Raw genomic sequence first — 18,186 nt, 5'->3', positions numbered from 1 at the left:
CATGGAAGGCTTGAAAAAAATAAATTAAAAAGGAATGAATTTTTTGCGGGGGTTGAGAGGGGTGGGTGACCAAGGCAAGGTGGTGACCAGGTGTGGGTACACACTTCACATGTTTATAATTACTGTTCAAGGAAATGAATGAAAGAAGTTTAATGAAATTCTACCAGCTAGTTACTGATAAATGTTGGCGGACGTATATTTTTCATTATATCAAGGGCAATCACTCTAAGGCAAATCGACCAATCCAAAAAAGAAATGAACGGGCATCATCGATATGTTGGTTCATATGGTGGAAGGGAGCAGAATTTTGCTAGATTTTAAGCAAGTCCAGGATTCGCAACTATTTTTCTTTATAGGTTATCAGTACAAAAAAAAGCAGTACTTCTGCTTTACATTGTGATATGGCACTAAGGTAAGCTTCAAAATGAAAACATTAATTTTAATCCATGTGGTCAACTTAAAAAGGAGTAGACATTACAGCCTACCCCTAACCCCTCTTAAAATCAAGAAAATTTGAGCATTTTTTTCATTACTTTCAACACATGCCATACACTCGTTTGTAAACTTTCATAAAATTACACCAGGTTTTCATATAAATCATCCCTTAGGTTGCAAAGCCCAGCAAAGTGTCTGTCAACCACCAAATTTCTGGAGAAAAAGCAAGTCAAAGACACTTACTGTCCATTTTGCTGTAGAAAACACTTGATTCGTTCAAATCTGCCTCCATAAATAATAACTCACAAAATTTATGGATCTAGGTGTAGCAAAATTTTCGCATCTGCTATTTATAGCTTCATGCATGTACACATTGATTTCTTTTAGAATAAACTTTCAATAATTAAAACTTGAATATTAATTCACTTTGAACAAAGCTACCCTAAATATTAAAAAAAATCGACGGGTCCATAATTCGAAACTGCTCCCCTGCCACCTATTTATTTCAAGTTTCATGAAATTCTACCAGCTTGTTACTGAGAAATGGCTGCAGACTGACGGAAGCACGCACGCACGGACGGGCAACGCCATTTCAATACCCCCTCCCGATTTCATCGGCGGGGGATAATAAAGCATATAGGAATCATGTATTTAAATGTTTATAAGCAAGTTCCATTAGCGATGTCTGCCATTCTGAAGTATATTTATAGCTAATAGTGAAACCTAGATCCGCGAAAATAAGTTTGGAGAAAAGTAGGAGTCCAATAATGCACAGTGTTTTGCATACAAACCTCTCCCCTACCTATTCTGTATAACAAAACTACTTGTTAACCGATTACTTTTTTCAGTACTCCGTTTTGAATAAGGCCTCTGTTGTTTTGATATTTGCATATAGAGTTAGCAGTCGACATTATGTTTGATGTTTTGTATCTTACCGACTTCGGGACACTAATTCCGAATTCATCTGAATGCTTGTCAGAAGTTTTAAAAATGTCCATTCCAGAGCACCAAATCCGCATTGACTATTATTTTGAGTGAAATCAGGGTCTTCAGTTTTTGGACTAACTTTTATTTTAAAATTTTGACTAAGGTCAATTCGTATCTAAGGCTGGAAACTACCAACTGCTACTTAAGTGGAATCCTTGCATAAAAAGGAACTAAAATGGTAATAGCAAGACTTGTGTTTGCATGTCTGTTCAGGGTGTGGTTCTTTTATCTTGATCAAAGAGATGTCTTTATTATATACCTATGTAAATTCTGAAAAAAATTCTGCTTGTATTTCACAATTAAATATGAACAGGCAGAAAAAAAATCCGTATTTTACCTTTTAAATTCCGTATTGTACCTTCCGCATTGTATGCTGCCGGACTACTTTCATTTTTACGCATGACCTGACACAATTCTATTAAAAGCGCATATAAAAACTTCACTCTGTTCCATTTTAATATCGATAAACATTGAAGATTTCGTTCAATAACAAAACAACAAACGAAAAGGTAGAGGTAAATAATAAAAGGGTCATTATAACAGTAGCTATAGTGCGTTTTATTTGAACTAGCGGGTCGGAGATAATCTCTGACTTATGCAAATAATGGTAATCACAAAATAACGAGCAAAATAGGTAGAGCTACAGTGGTTATAGTTATGTAAGGTAGATGGCCAGTGAATAAGAAATCAGGTTGCCGAATATACTATATATCCTGTACAATAATGCGGAGGACTACCGCGAAACCCCGCCCGCCAGGTCGATTAAAATGGACTATAGATCTAGGATTTTGTATTCGGCTCTCGTGGATTTTGCAAGGTCGGATCACACCCGGATACAGCATCCCAGATCGAGCTACCGTTATAATAACCGTAAGAATTGACGAAAATATACGAGAATGTTCGAGTCTTTCCGATAACGAAAAAAATCCTATACTCATCTGCAAAATGCTTAAAAAAAACCATTTTTTTCTTCACCTAGAAAACTGGAATTAATATGAAACAATAGCTAAATGAATATGGACTACTAAGTCTTCAAGGGGCAAATAAGAATCTATTTAGTCTTTGTTAAACAGAAGAAATTTCAGCAAATTATCCATATTTTACTATGTATCTAATTGTAGATAGACAAACATTATACGCAAAAAATACCATTTTCTTTTAAATTCATTTTAAAAATAAAATTTTCAAAAGAAAGACAATGCATTGAATATTATCACATCGTTTGCAAAGCTAAAATACCTATAATACTTTTTTCCATAAATTTAAATTAAGTAAAGGGCACCCTCTTTGCGCTATATAAAATATTTTCACTCGTGCGAAAAATCGATGAGTCTATTTTTTTCCTATAGGAATATACCTTCTTTACATAGTTGATATATATAACAAGTATTTTTGGATCTGAACAATTTTTATTTAAGTATAGATAACTTTGAAGGTTGAATAGAGTTTTAAAAAGCAACACACTACTGGCCATTCCAACAAGGTATTAGTTAAAATTAAAAAATCAAAATAGTATTTACAAGTAGGTAAAATGTTAGTAGGGGTGGTGTACTCAATAAGTACTATCAGCATTTGAAGTTTGAAGGTCCTGGGTGAAGTGGTTCGCGAGTAAAATGGCTTCATGCAAAAAGTTAACGTTGGCCCCTGTGACCGTGACCTTTGATCTGGTGACCCCAAAGTCAGTAGAAATGGTGTACTCAATAAGTACAATCAGCAAGTGAAGTTTGAAGGTCCTGAGTGCAGTGGTTCGCGAGTAAAGTGCCTTCATGCAAAAAGTTAATTTTGTGACGAATGAACTAACGAACGAACGAACGGACGGACGGACAGTTGAATACTAATATGCATCCCTTCGGGGGCATAACAAACACATTTTCATTTCACGTTACATTCATTTGTTTACACAACACACGATTACCTAGTGGTTAAGGCATCATTCTTGCAGACGGGAGGCCGGGGGTCTAATATTGAACTTGAAATCCCACTGGGAGTCGTTGCAATGTGGTCTATTTCCAGTGCTAATGCACCCCATATAAGGCTTATTTAATTGCTTTTGAAAAATGACACTTATTTCATGCCAAAATTTGGGTAACTTACACTAATTTAATGAATATCTATTACAGTTAGAAAAGTTATTACAAGTCTTTTTACCCCTACCCTTGATTTTATGGTCTAACTTTTGCATTTCTTTTTATTTCCTTTTGGAAACCCTTAATTATTCATCTTGTCCGATACGAAGGCCTTTTCTCTTTTAAAATTGATCAGTCACATATAGCAACATTGTTATGGCATTTTCACTTCTTATACATGTATATTCTGTTACAGATTTATGTAAGGAACAAAAAGATCTATAGAGTCTGAATCCTGTTTGAAATTGATGTTGTTTTTATAAAGTACTTCGGTATATCCCCTTCACCCCGCGCTTCGAAAATATTTCAAAGCGTAACTTTTTTTTGTTTCAATAATTTCTAGTTTTACATTTCTATTTGATAGGTAATCAATATTTCATCAATCTGTACCAAAGGGCAACTTTTAAAACTGGCACAGCTTCGGGATTCTGTCTTGGTAATGCGTAATATAGACAAATGAAGGTAATAATAATTTTACAAACTTGCATTTCTAATAAATTTCGGCTTCATATGTAATTGTCAATGCAAATATTTAATTACTATAGTACAGGATAAACAATCGACGATTCCTTCGATTTAGAAGCAAATCAACCCTGACATCTATTTGCAAACGACCTTCTTCTTCCATGTGCAGACCTGAAAGGACCCAAAAGGAGATTAAATCGCAACAAGTATATTAACATACCAGCAAGACATAAGCTAAAACGGGTGCTTACAACAGCATGAGAGCTCCTTCATTAACCGGTTTTGAATGGTAATCATTAAAACACATTATATTGATATCATTCCCTAGGCTAAATATGTTTATCAAATTTATAGTTGTACCGTTTCGGTAGCATAGTGGTAGAGCGTACGCTTCGAGTGCCAGAGGTCGTGGGTTGGGACCCTGGCCGCGTCGTAAAAGACGTAAAAACGGTACTAGTAGTTCCTCGCTGCTAGAACTGGTCAGAACTGTGTCAGTATAATATGACTAGGTGGGACATCATGTCACGTGTCTACGGCGTGATATTCCAGTGAGATAAAGTTGAGAATCACTGCTACAGTCGTTTATATGACTAAAAATATTTGAAAAAGACGTTAAACCCGAACACGCACATGCACGCACGCGCGCACACACTCATGCACGCGCGCACGTACACACACATTTATAGTTATTCTGAATTTAAAACTACCTCCTGTGAAACCCTTTTATTACCTGTATTAAGCACCCAGTTTGCATAAATAAGTGTAAAAGATCAAGAAAGTGTTTTAAAGCAAAATATGCCCTTTTTTAATCATACAGATTTAATACGCCCACCATAAATTGGTCAAATCATTCAGTAGTATTGATTGTCATTAAACTTCCTGTTACGTCGTCATAACTAGTGCAACGATTGTCCTAGATAGTCATATATCGGTTTTAATAAATGAAATAGTTAAATTATAGATAAATTGTCGGATTAACACCGAATGAAACTCAACTGGATATTTTCTTGTAAAGGTAAGGTAACCGCATATGATAATGAAAGAAGTTTAACCGTGTTTCTAGTAGAAATCAATCGAATTTGCACTAACAACAGCGCGTTATAGCCAAGTACAGTTTCTGCCCTTCCTTAGTATATACATGTGTAACAAAGCCTTGCGTATACAGGTGAGACGGAACCTCATTAAAAAAAAATGAAAAATAAAAATGAAATCCACTGATACACCTGTGATAAATCATCTCTCGGTTTCTTACCTCTAGGAGTTCGAACCACACATGAGAGCGTGTTTTTACGTTAGTTCGAAATGTCGGTGTTCAGTAGAAACATTAGTTCCTATGGACCGAAATATTAGTTTCAAGTGAAAATCCTCTTATGCAGTACTATGAAATGTCAAACCTGAGTAGATCTGTTTAAACAAGCTTATTATGAACTATGTTATGAATAAGTTTTACAAAAGTGTTATCTCGTGGCAATGTTTAAGGGTGTATTTTACAATCGGGACCGATTTCGTTCAGTCGCGCTCAATCAAGCATTATTGAGCAGGTTATTTCTCAATGGCAATAAGCCAATTTTCACTTGGATTTACATAAAGAAATGCTACATGAATAATAATGTTGTTTGAATATTTTTGGTATGTGTTTGAATATGTCCATACATGATAAAATCAGTATAATATATGTAACTATAACTGGTCGAAAAAATAGTAGTAGTATTCGTGGTATTTGCGATGTCGCTGATGACATTGATAGCTATGATTATGATCTAATAAAAGGTCGGGGTTATATGTCTTGTCAATGTATACTAAGTAATAATGTTCGACTTAAATTAGGGATGTGGAACACGTATTCGTTTTTCAATCAAAAGAGACTTGTATTATTATTATCACTCACCGTCTATCCGTCCTTCCGTCCAAACTTTTCTTCAAACGACATCTCCTGTGATACGTTTGGTGGAAATTGATGAAACTTTACCAGTATGTTCCTTGAATGGTCCTATGTCAGAGTTATTAAAAGCATTCCATTCCGTGCAGAATCAAGGATGCCATGACAACCAAAAAAAAAAACTTAAGTTGGTACCACTTTTCGAAAATGAATATTTAGCTGTTTACAAAAAAAAAGACATTTAGGGTCTTACTAATATTTTTCTTCATCAACCAGAATGTAACCATTCTTTTGCATAATTAAGAATGAGTTTTCGTGCCCTCGTTAGCAACAATTAACTAAAACAATAGAAGTTATTATGTGATCTCAGTAAGCTCAACAAAACACTTTCTATCAAAACTATTGTTATAACATTTATTGTTACGTTACTCACTACAATATACAATAAAGATACTTGCAAAACCTATGTATATGGAGAATTGAGAGATAAAACTAATTTTGACAAATCTTGAAAACTAATGACAAAATCTCACAGGTGGTAAATGGCTCATGACCTAATCAAAAGTTTCCTTCAAGTTCAATTTTCTAAAAATGGCTGTTCAATACACTGGTTTACAACTCATAAGTTAAAACGATAAAAGATCCGAGTGCTATCTTACCGTGGTTTACTCTATCAGAATCTTGTAAGAATTCCTGTTGTTTCAATCGACTGACACTAATTAGAGCCACCATTCACAATATTGTAATTAGTCAAAACACATCCCTTATTTCCACGTATATATTGAAGATCAAATATTGGTAATAAAATCTTAATATCTATTGTGTATTACAGTTATGATAAACTATCCTATCCATCTCAAAAATCGAAAGGCACATAGCTTAGATTTTTGGCATGTTGTTTAGTGGTCATTTGCCAAATTTGTTCAAATCATAGCATTAAAAATAAAATTTGACATTACCTTATATAATTCAATGTAAAACCTGAACCCTTGGGCGAAGCCAAATTTTACCCCGGCGGTATGATTGGTAGAGGACGATACAGGATGCTACACGGCAACTATTTTAGCCACTGGGTCTTACGAGTCTTAGGTCTATGTAAAACGAGAGAACCCCAGGCGGTGTCAATTTTGACACCAGGGCTTCGGAACAACCTCATTAAAATATAATGTGATCATTGAGAAAGAAATAAAATAACTCGCTCGCATGTACAGATTTTTTTTATTGTACTGCTGATCAGTAGAGCAAAATGACCAGTAAATTGAATTTATACACAATGCATTAAGTTTGGCCAACCTATCAATAATATGGCCCTCTGCTGGGGTTGGGGTTATTACTTTTCTCTCAGAAGTTAACAGAATCAGATTTAGAAGCAGTTCGCTTAGACTTGAAAAAATATCAGTATAGTATTACCCTAATTCATACTTCTTTTACAGTCTTTCAGTACACATTGTTCAGTAGAACCAGTAGTTAGATGTTATCATAATTTTGGTTATCTTTATTTATGCATACTATAAGTAAGACAATTAATTTCAATCCATGATTTTAGGACAGAATTTGAACATTTATACATTTGAAAAATATGTATTTTTTTTCATCTATAAATATACATCTTTTGTAGACCTGTGTATGCTGCATAGTGATGTTATTTGGAAACGTGGCATTAAAATATCAATATATAAAGTATTAAAAATATGAAAAATATTCCGCTCATTCCATGAAAATTATACTAGCCTCTAAAACAATCAAACTGAGAATTAAATCGCGCGCTCTCTCGCTCCAACTCTTTTTAATATTAATTCCGAAGAACTATTAACCAATTTAGAGTGGCCTAAGAAATTTTCTAAATATACCGTAAGGCCAAGAAACTTAGATATTTGGAATGTAGCATTGTGTAATGGTTCTCTGCAAAGTGTATTAAAATCATGTCGATGGGATCAGAATTGGCCTTGCCCAGGGATTCACTTGTTTACCATAGATTTATATAGGAACCTTCTTTTTTTTAAAAAAAAAATATGTTTGGTTTGAGACATTGTGTAGTGTTTGATCATGCACCTGGGGTCAAACTGGACACACACCTTCTTGTCTAAAACCTTAAGGCCTAAAGATTAGATAATTCGCAAGTCTTCTACCAAGAAATCATGTACCCATTTTAGTCAGGATAGAGATATAGGGCCATCATGACCATTTTGTTAAGATAAGTTGCGGTCTATGCTTCCAAAGTTCTTTTCACAGGTTTGGTCTGTTTCGGGACAGGTATTTGTGCTGCCTAAAAGGGGTTAATGAATGATGATTAGTTTAATAATGGTCATGTATGCTGTTAGTGTCCCAAGGGGAAAAACCTTCGTCGAGCTACCGACCTGTTTTGTTCAACTTAACATTTTTAACAACTGTAGAGTCATTTCGTTTCAGTATTTTAACTCTAAATGTATTACAGAAAATCAAGACTTCCGGCCTCCTGAATCCAGACAACGTTTTTAACCATTCTCTTGGTTCATCGTCTGAAACATTAGAAAAGCGAGTACTGGCTGAGTGGACATTTATGGTAAGATTCTTATTTTGGTCGAATAATAATATTTTTTCATGCGAGATCTATTCAGGTGGCTTGTTATTCAAGGGATAAATAGTCCAACAGCTGCAGAAGGGAGCATGGTGGCGGGCACATTGTTTCATCCTCCGACAATATTCTGAAACATTAAACATGTCAGTATGACTTAAAATCAAGCAAAATAAACAGAAACAGGACGATCAAGAAATATTGTTACATTGATTTTTGTAATTTTATTTTGTTCTACTTTCATGCCTAATACCAGTATAGACTAGTGTAAAGACTTAGTTTAATGAAAGTATGTTACTTAACACCCTTCCCCATCCCGCCATTGGACAAGAATATAGTACCCGAATGAGCTTTTTATAACACTGCTTTGTTGTTTTGATTATATTTTGAATTCTTATTAAGTTGAAATTTTACCTTTTGTTAAACAATCTACACAAAGCAATATTTTGCTGAAATCAAGAGAATAGTCTTTGTCTGATATAACCGAAAAATTGACGGTTATCTTCAATAATGAATATTGCGTACATAGTATCCTGTAACTTGCTTTTTTCCGTTTAAACAGGAATATACGGAACTCATATCAATCAAATTCGCAACCTGACATTTTTTATTTATTTATTTAATGGTAAAATACTCTATCTTTCTAGTTGTCTTATAAAATCCTTGATAATTTCTGTAATTTCCTTGTATCTTTTGCTACGGTTTTGGAAATGTAGATATATAACTAGAAAATAAATCTCTTTCACTTTGATGTTTTTTATGACTTTAGACTGCTGCTCAATCTTTGAGTAAGAAGAGTGGCATTAGAAATATAGATTGTGTCAGCATTGTCCGAGAGCTGACTGAGCTAGAAAAACTACAGAAATATAGATTATCCTTTGGATTCTACATCAAAATCAAAAGTGTCTCTCAAATATATTTATACTTGAAGTATATCTTTTTTCTAATGCAATATCGAGGTACTAGTATTCACTTCTTCCTCTTTTGGTAAAATCTATAAGTAGATCCTTTGGAATGATAGACTGCAACCAAGCGAAATAATAGCATACGCGGTTTGATTGACGCTGTGTTAACAATCCTGAGACATAAGGTATAAAATTAAATGTATATTTGGAACTTATAAAACGTATAAAACTATTTATTTAAGTATGATCCTTCTTCGGCTTAAATGCCTACACCGGTATGCAAGTGAATACGTGTACGTTAAAAGAACATACATTAAAAGTGAAATTATGTGTCAATACAAGAGGTAATACTGTTGGGCATATCTTCTAAGATACTAATTAAACAATTTAGGGACTCAAGATCAATCGGTTCCACTAACTCTTAAATGAAACCGGTTAAAGAAAAACATGTGTTTAAATCTTGTTTCTATGGCACATAAAATTTAGGTTTTTAAGTTACTTTTCATCATTTATTTCATTCACCTGCAGCTGCCGATGTATCGTCAGAATGCATTTCTTACATCTATTACATATTTGCATTAGTGGTTTATTATACCACCATATACTGGTATCTCGAGGCTATACTGGATTACAGTCCGTACGTCCGTCCGTCCGCGCTATTTCTCAGCAATTATTTGCCAGATTTCCATCAAACCTTGTACTTATTATCAGTACAAAGCCTATTTGTGCATGTGCGAAGCGGGTTCAATTTTGGATGAATTTCCACTTCAGTTTGGTCTTTTATTATTTTTTCTTTATATGTATATGGAAAACAGTTGTGCACGTTATTTCTCAGCAGTTGTATGCCAGAATGTTATCAAACCTTGTTATTATTATCATTGGTACAAAGTTTAGTTGTACAAGTGCGAAACACGTTCCACTTGAATGATTTTTCACGAAGTTACATTGGAAAAAACTTCAATAATTTTCAAACATATTTCAAATGCTGTTAAGTATACCTAGTTGATGACTCTTAGTGGTCCCTTGACCACGACCATGACCTACTGACCTACTTTCCTTTTTAAGGATATACCATAACATTGGGAACACTTGTAGCACAGTTTTGAACACAAATCTCAAAACTGACATTCAGTGGCCTTGATTTTGACCTACTGGCCTACTTTCTTATTTTTAAGGTACATCAATGAAATATGGAGATCTTTTACAGTTTTGCACAGCATTTTTATGCATCTTTGTACAGTTTCTCCATGTACAATATACAAGTGCAATGTATCATATTGTCAATACCCCTATTCCTCTGACAATAAGCTGCTCTCTGGGGGCATTCATCATCAATAGTGAAATGTCTTGTTTGATAAACCTTAATTACGATTTTGAAGTAGTTGTGAAATACCTTTACTTCCTAGTTCATAATAATTGTTGCTATCGGTGTTATCTTTATCAACTGAGAACGAATTTGTTTTAGTTTTTAAGCGCAATTATGCTGTGTTCGATTACCGATCATCCGACCGTCCGTTTGTCCACACTATCGAATCGACATCTATTCTTAAACTGCTTAGTTAATTTACTAAATGATATGTGTTAGAAAAAAAAGACTTATATGCACATACCAGTTCGACCCTTAGTTAATACTTTTTATAGCTGTTCGTTTTGAAAATCTATTCTGGCTTATAAACAAAAATAAAAAAAACGTCCAAAACAAATTGCAAGGCTACTTTTTCAGTTCAGAGTTTAAGGGTGTAGGATGAATTTCTACAGTTAAGAATTTTTTCATATATACTCTGTGTGTTTTAAGAACATTAGTTTTTAAGACGAATAAGAAAAGCACAGATTACTGCACTCGTTTTTTATTTGATAGGACATTTTCTTCACATACTGTTTAAGCATTTCTGAAATTAAGTTAAATTGAAAATGGGATGCTGTATTCAGCTCGAGTAGATTTTTGCCAGATCGGATATCTCGATGCGCGCAAGCAGTCCATGGGAGCCCTTATCTGGCTACTGTTATAATGACCCTTTTATTGTATACTTTCACATTTTTGTTTGTTGTTTTGTTATTTAAAAATATCTGTAATGTTTATCGATGTTAAATGGAACTTAGTGGGGTTTTTAAGTGCACTATTTTTAGAATTGTGTCAGGACATACATATTAATGAAAAAAGTCCGGCAACATACAATACAAAAGATACAATACGATTTTATGTAGGTATATAATAAAAGAAATCACGGTTACCATTTTTAATCACATTTCGAGCTGGGTACCTTTGATTCGTCGAATTAGATATAAAATACGTGACACTTAGCTATTCTCGACGATGTATATAGTTCAGGCATCCGATCCACAAATAAATACCATTTCGACCCCTGGTGACCTCTTGCTTTTTGTATCATTTGATGAGTTGTGTCAACTGAACAAGAATTAAAATAAAATGACCTTAATAATCACACTGGCCATAGCTTTCGCAGAAGTGGTGGTTCCAACGCCTCAGCGGTGGAGGATTCGTCGCAGAAGCGGTGGATAAATATGGCCGGTGTAACATTAAATACTGACCCCGTTGAAAATAGACCCCATGGATCCTTTTTCAACGTTGAGAATTGACCCCGTCAACATTCAACATTAAATATTGATCTAAAAGTCCTCTTTTAACGTTGAGAATTGACCCGGTCAACATTTCAACATTAAATATTGATCAAAAGGTCCTTTTTCAACGTTGAGAATTTTGACTACACCGGCTGGCTACATTTACGCTGTCATCAGTAAATTTTCTAACGAGTTTTCCAATATTTTTTTCACGTTTGGCTGAAAACAACCAGTACGACAGGAGCCCACATGTGTACTCTTCGAGCAAATAATAAAAAGAGTACCCGTGTGAAGAATGCTATTATAATCTAAGTATGTTTAAACAAATTTATATCAATAGGTTTAACAAATGTGTTATCCAAAGATATAATTTACAACCAGGACAGATTTCTATCAAGCATTACTGAACAGGTAATTTCCCAATGGCAATAAGCAAATTTTCAGTTTGATTTACATAAAAATGCTACGTTAATAATAATGTTGTGCAAATAAAGTAATTTTGATATTTTCTGGTAAGTGTTTGCATATGTCCATACTTGACAAATTTGAACGTTTCAATCAGTATAACACATGTAATTATAACTGGTCGAAAAAAAATAATAGTAGTATTCGTGGTCTTTGCGATGTCGCTGATTACATTGATAACGATGATTATGATCTGATTAAAGGTATGGTTATATGTCATGTTAATGTATAATAATGTTCAAATTAAGTTAGGGATGTGCCACACGAACTCGTTACCTCAATTAAAAGAGACTTGTATTATTATGATCACTCACTGTATATCCGTCCTTCTGTCCAAACGTTTCTTAAAAGGACATCTCCTCTGATACGTTTGGTGGTAATTGATGAAATTTTGCAAAGATGTTCCTTGAATGATCCTCTGTCAGAGATATTAAAAGCATTCCATTCCATGCAGAATCATGGTTGCCATGGATACCAAAGAGAAAAACTAAAGGTGGCGCCACTTTTTGAAAAATCAGCTGTTTACAAAATCAAGAGAAAAAAACGTTTAGGGTCTTACTAATATTTTTCTCCATCAACCAGAAAGTAATCATTATTATGCCTAATCAAGAATGAGTTTTCCTGCCCTCATAACCAACAACTAACTAAATCAATAGAAGTTAATATGTGATCTCAGTAAGCTCAGCCCGCCCGCTTAGCTCAGTAGGGAGAGCGTTGGACTACGGATAAATTATATTGTGTCTAAAATCATTCGTCTTCCACCTCTGATAATTCATGTAGGGAAGTTGGCAGTTACTTGCGGAGAACAGGTTTGTACTGGTACAGAATCCAGGAACACTGGTTAAGTTAACTGTCCGCCGTTACATGACTGAAATACTGTCGAAAAACGGCGTTTAACCCAAAACAAACAAACAAACAATAAGCTCATCAAAACACTTTGTATCAAAACAATTGTTATGAAATCTATTGTTATGTTACCCACTACAATGTACTACAATGTACCAAGATACTTGCAAAACCAATGCATATGGAGGATTGAGAGGTAAAACTAATTTTGATAGATCTTGAAAACTAATGACAAAATCTGACAGGTGGTAAATGGCTCATGACCTAATCATAAGTTTCCTTTCAGTTCAATTCTAAAAAATGGCTGTTCTATACTGTGGTTTACAACTCAAGTGATGTTATTTGGAAACGTGGCATTAAAATATCAATATATAAAGTACTAAAACTAGGAAAAGATCGAAAAAATCGCTCGTTCTCTCGCTCCTCCTTTTAATTAAAAAAAATCTTCGTTCAATCCTCGAGCCCTTGAGCTTAGACATTTGGCTTCAGACATTTAGTAATGGTCCTCTACTAAGTTTGATCGAATAGTATTTTTTTCATGGGAGATCCATTCAGGTGGCTTGTTATTCAAGGGATTAATAGTCCGACAGCTACAGAAGGGAGCATGGTGGCAGGACACATTGTTTCTTATTCCAACAATAATCTTAAACGTTAAAACATTGTCAGTATTACATAAAATCCGGCAAAATAAACAGAAAAAGAAATATGGTAACATTGACTTTTGTAATTTAATGTTGTTCTACTTTCATTACTAATACCAGTATAGACTAGTGTAAAGACTTGGTTTAGTTAAAGTATGTTACTTAACACCCCCAAGCCGTTTGACAAGAATATAGTGCCCGAATGAGCTTCTTGTAACACTGCACCCCCAACACACACCACCACCACCACCACCATAGAAAAGAAGAGAGAAAGAGGGAAGAAAGCAATGATTGTGTTAGGCTACAGTTATATCCAGAGAATGTCGAATTGCTTGCATATACATAATAACACGGAAATTGTAGTCATTACCGATCCACTACCTTAAAATGTTGTAATTACATTTGATGAAAGTGACTTTTAGTGATACACTTTTTGCAGCAAAGTACTTCTGAACAGTCAGAGAAATGCTTAAAAATGAGTAAGGCATAAAACCACTTTCAAAATGATTGTTTGAGATGATGAACATAACAACAGTCTACCTATATTGTTACGTATACTAGTATGTGATAAGAATTTTTTTTTTTGTATTTCTTATTGTGGGATATACATTTTACATTTTTATATATCAAATTTTGTGTACAATTATCATTACTGAGAACAAAAAAATAACTTTAGCTAAAAAGCCAAAACTTCTGAGGTAACGTTTCTTAATGTCTTAAAATTTCTTTAAAGGAATTTATTCATTATTTTATTTTGTTTTGATGCACTACTAAACTTTCTAGCAGGGCCTCAGCACAACCTATAAAATAATTTTCAGTGTAAGCCGTGAGAAAAGTGTGCATGTTGTATATCGAATATAAAGAGTTTGAACAAATGTAGGTCATATTTTGTCTGCCTGATCCGTTGTTTGGAAAAGGATCTTTTTCACTTTTTACCAATGTTTTATGTTAGCTTTAGTTTATTGGTCAATTCAGAGTTGTTCGCCTATTAATATCATAATATTACAATCAGGTCTCTGCAAAAATCTCTAAAATAGACTGGCATTTGTCAGTGTTACATAAAAGGAAAGAAACATTACAAAGGTTGAAATTTTGTGACAAATTCTTTATTATCAGTCTAGATGCTAGTCTAATAACTTAATATTTAAAGATGTGAAGCGTAGTTTATCAATGGTAAAATATGTATAAAACTATACATATTTGGGAAGTTCTTTTTATATCAAATGAGAAAATGTATAGTTTGCCTATGTAAAAAAGATGACCTAACATGTTGACGATCTAGAAAATACAAAACAAAACATTCTTAAAAAAGTATTCTTATTTTTAGAAAAATTCTGGCCCCGTATACATTATTAGCAAATAAAGTCAAAGGAAGGGCATAAATGTTATGTATACACACATTTCAACTGTACCGTATAGTTTTCAAAACTGTTTTGTTCTGTTTCAATCATCAAAATTCCGAAATTTGTATAAAATAATGAACAGTCTGCAGGTGTTAGATGGAACAAGTATGTCGCGGAATTAGATCATTTATTTGTGGGAATGAACATGGACAAAAATAAAAGGAAAAAATGCATTTTTACTACTATGTATTTACTACTTCGGAAATAGACGAGACGCTTAATGTTGGAAATACTAACTGACGAATTTATAGGGGGGTCTAGCCCCACTTTGCTGACGTAATAGATATTTTTTGTTGATTTTGTGAATAGATATCAGGACATGTCCAATTTTATGACATGTCAATTTTATCAAAAGATTTTTGACCTAATCTACTTTGTGAATAGAAATAATGACTAATCTAAAATGTTCATTTGAACTAAAGAAAAATGGACAGAACAAAAATGTCCAAGCTGCGCACGTTTTCCAGCAGCTATCGGTATTTAATGAGACAGCATTACAACATTCAACACTCAGATTCTTTTACAGCATACTGATTAGATAATCCTATCAACTAGTAATTTGTTTGCAGTAAGATTTTCAACATTCAATAAAATAGCCAGGTATGTGCTTGTATTTTAATTATGAGTAAAATATTAGTTTTGCTCACTTATATTTTACTTAGTACACACTATCTAAATCCATTTTACAACTATTGCGTGTGTTTCTGTGTAATAATTATTTTTAATTTACAAATTTTAATTTAGTTTTTAATCTTTGACTTGTAGATAAAAATGAAATCAATGACCTGTACAGAAATGGTTTTCCAGCTTTATGAAGATAGACTTGCTACTTTTTAAACATATAATAGCCTAAACAAATGTCACAGAAACAAATAGATTTAGCCAAAAGTAGTTTTTATTAAAGCCGTGAAATATTTTGCTTGTAAAATTAAACTACATGAATGGAATCACACGATATTCATATGCAAGAACATTTAAGATGGTCTCCAGACTGTGTGTTTTTAAACATAATAGGACCTTAATGTAAGGGTTTCTATAAAAACATTTCAACCCGCTACAACATCTGGATGCTTCATTTTAGGAACACCATCATCAACCCAAAACTCATTTTGACATTCAAGCTTACATTCAAAACAATCAACATCCAAACTCGATTTTTTCTCAACAACAAACACCTGAATTTATATTGGTAAAACCTCACAAGACACTGGGCTAACAACTACACACACATTTCAAACTGCTGGACATAAAAGACTGTATGACTTATCATTTTTATAATATGGCTATTTTTATAATACAATTATTAAAAAATCAAAAGTTTTTACTCATCTATGTTTGTTTAAAACTTTAACAGGTTTTGGATGTTTTTTTTAAGATGGCAACTAAAACACCGTCCAAGAAATTGAAAGTAAGCATTAAAAAGGCTGTTAAATACAGTTCGTCTAAATTAAAGAAGACTAAAAAAGACAATCAAAATTATGATGAATTGTGTAATACATACAACTGGACGGTAACAAAAGTATTTTCCTGTCCGTATCTGAATTTAACGGTCAACACTACATGTATACACATTCGTAAATGGGAAGACGAAAACCAACAAAAGAAGGAATCTCATTAACTCAACAGATGTGGTGAGAAATTCAGAGATATACCACTGAAATTGACGATAAAATATTTTCATACATGACTAGAGCCAGACTGTAGACTATAAATGCCATCTTAGTAAAAAGTTGTACATTTTCGTGCAAAGCGGAAAAAAACAAAGAAAAATATCAAACAGGGAATGCCACGCACCAAAAGCGCAGCCTCCTCAAAACGAACCCCCCAGCACGCAAACGCGTGCACCACACACACACACACACACACTCAAAGCTTACACAACAGGACAAAACGAACAACACACACACATACACACTCAAAGCCAACACATAAGGACAAGACGAACAATAATCATACACACACGCGCGCACACAAAGTCAACACACAAGGACAAAGCGAACAAACAAAGGAACACAGTAGGGCACCGCCTTGGAACGGTCAGTGGCAAAAACACCACTGGGGAGCTTAAACCGGTTTATGGTGCGCACCCAACCTCACTCTTACCCCCACCATGTTCCAAAGACATGGGACAGTGTAAATAAAAGTAATCCCCTCCAGGTGAATCTCTAACACACGTAATGGAAACAAAAAGGCATGGCATGTAAAACACAAAAATGCTCGTGTATAAATATATAAAAAGCAAACCTTAAGAACCAAAAACGTATGTACTCAATGCCTTTTCAGAAGACAGAGCAACAAGAGAAACACCCTTAAGGGCCCGACGAAACAGGCCAGAAGACAAATATCAAAACAGTTCAGTCCTGGTAGGATTTAAAAACTGCTCATCATAGAGTCCTCCCCCTCTTCCGTGAGACGCAATCAAAGAGGGAAGCATAGTGTCCAACTGTAAACGGGTTGAACACTAAACATGCGGTATGTCTCAAAACAGTTGGGTCGTAACCTCTTTTAATAAAACGTTTGATAATCTTTTCAAATACATTTGGAAAATTACCATGACCCAAGATCTTACGAAGTTGGTAAACCACATCCCCATAAAAAACGGGTTTAGAAATACCTTCTCGCAGAAGTGTCTTTAAATTACTATTGAATTTTAAAACTAAATCAGAATTACGATAATAAAATTTAGTAAATTATTTACGCAATTTGTAATAACGGTAGCCTTGCTGAAGAAGTTTACTTGTAATATATTGATTACGTTCATTGAAATGCTTGACATGACTACACGCTCTGGCAAACCGAATTAATTGAGAAATATATACCCCATAAGATGTAGCCTGAGGTACATCCCCATCCAAATGGGGAAAATTTACAATACTAAAATTAAAATCATCCCTCTTGTC

At 34.0% G+C, this 18,186-nt stretch overlaps 1 protein-coding gene across 1 annotated transcript in view; it reads right to left on the bottom strand.

The window, feature by feature from the left end:
- LOC128558237 (kinesin-like protein KIF13B) overlaps positions 1-17,004 on the bottom strand; it is a 42,668-nt gene extending 25,664 nt beyond the window's left edge. The window contains exons 1-2 of the mRNA XM_053547121.1: positions 16,939-17,004; positions 16,345-16,461 (exon numbers count right to left, since the gene is read on the bottom strand). Of these exons, the coding sequence (XP_053403096.1) occupies positions 16,345-16,461; positions 16,939-17,004 (183 nt within the window). The remainder of the gene's footprint in view (positions 1-16,344; positions 16,462-16,938) is intronic.
- Between the last annotated feature and the right edge of the window lie 1,182 nt (positions 17,005-18,186).

The sequence above is a fragment of the Mercenaria mercenaria genome, chromosome 7, assembly GCF_021730395.1.
Source record: "Mercenaria mercenaria strain notata chromosome 7, MADL_Memer_1, whole genome shotgun sequence".
Taxonomy (NCBI): Eukaryota; Metazoa; Mollusca; class Bivalvia; order Venerida; family Veneridae; genus Mercenaria; species Mercenaria mercenaria.
The sequence above is the reverse complement of the archived record's forward strand: the minus strand, read 5'-3'. Positions and strand labels throughout refer to the sequence as shown.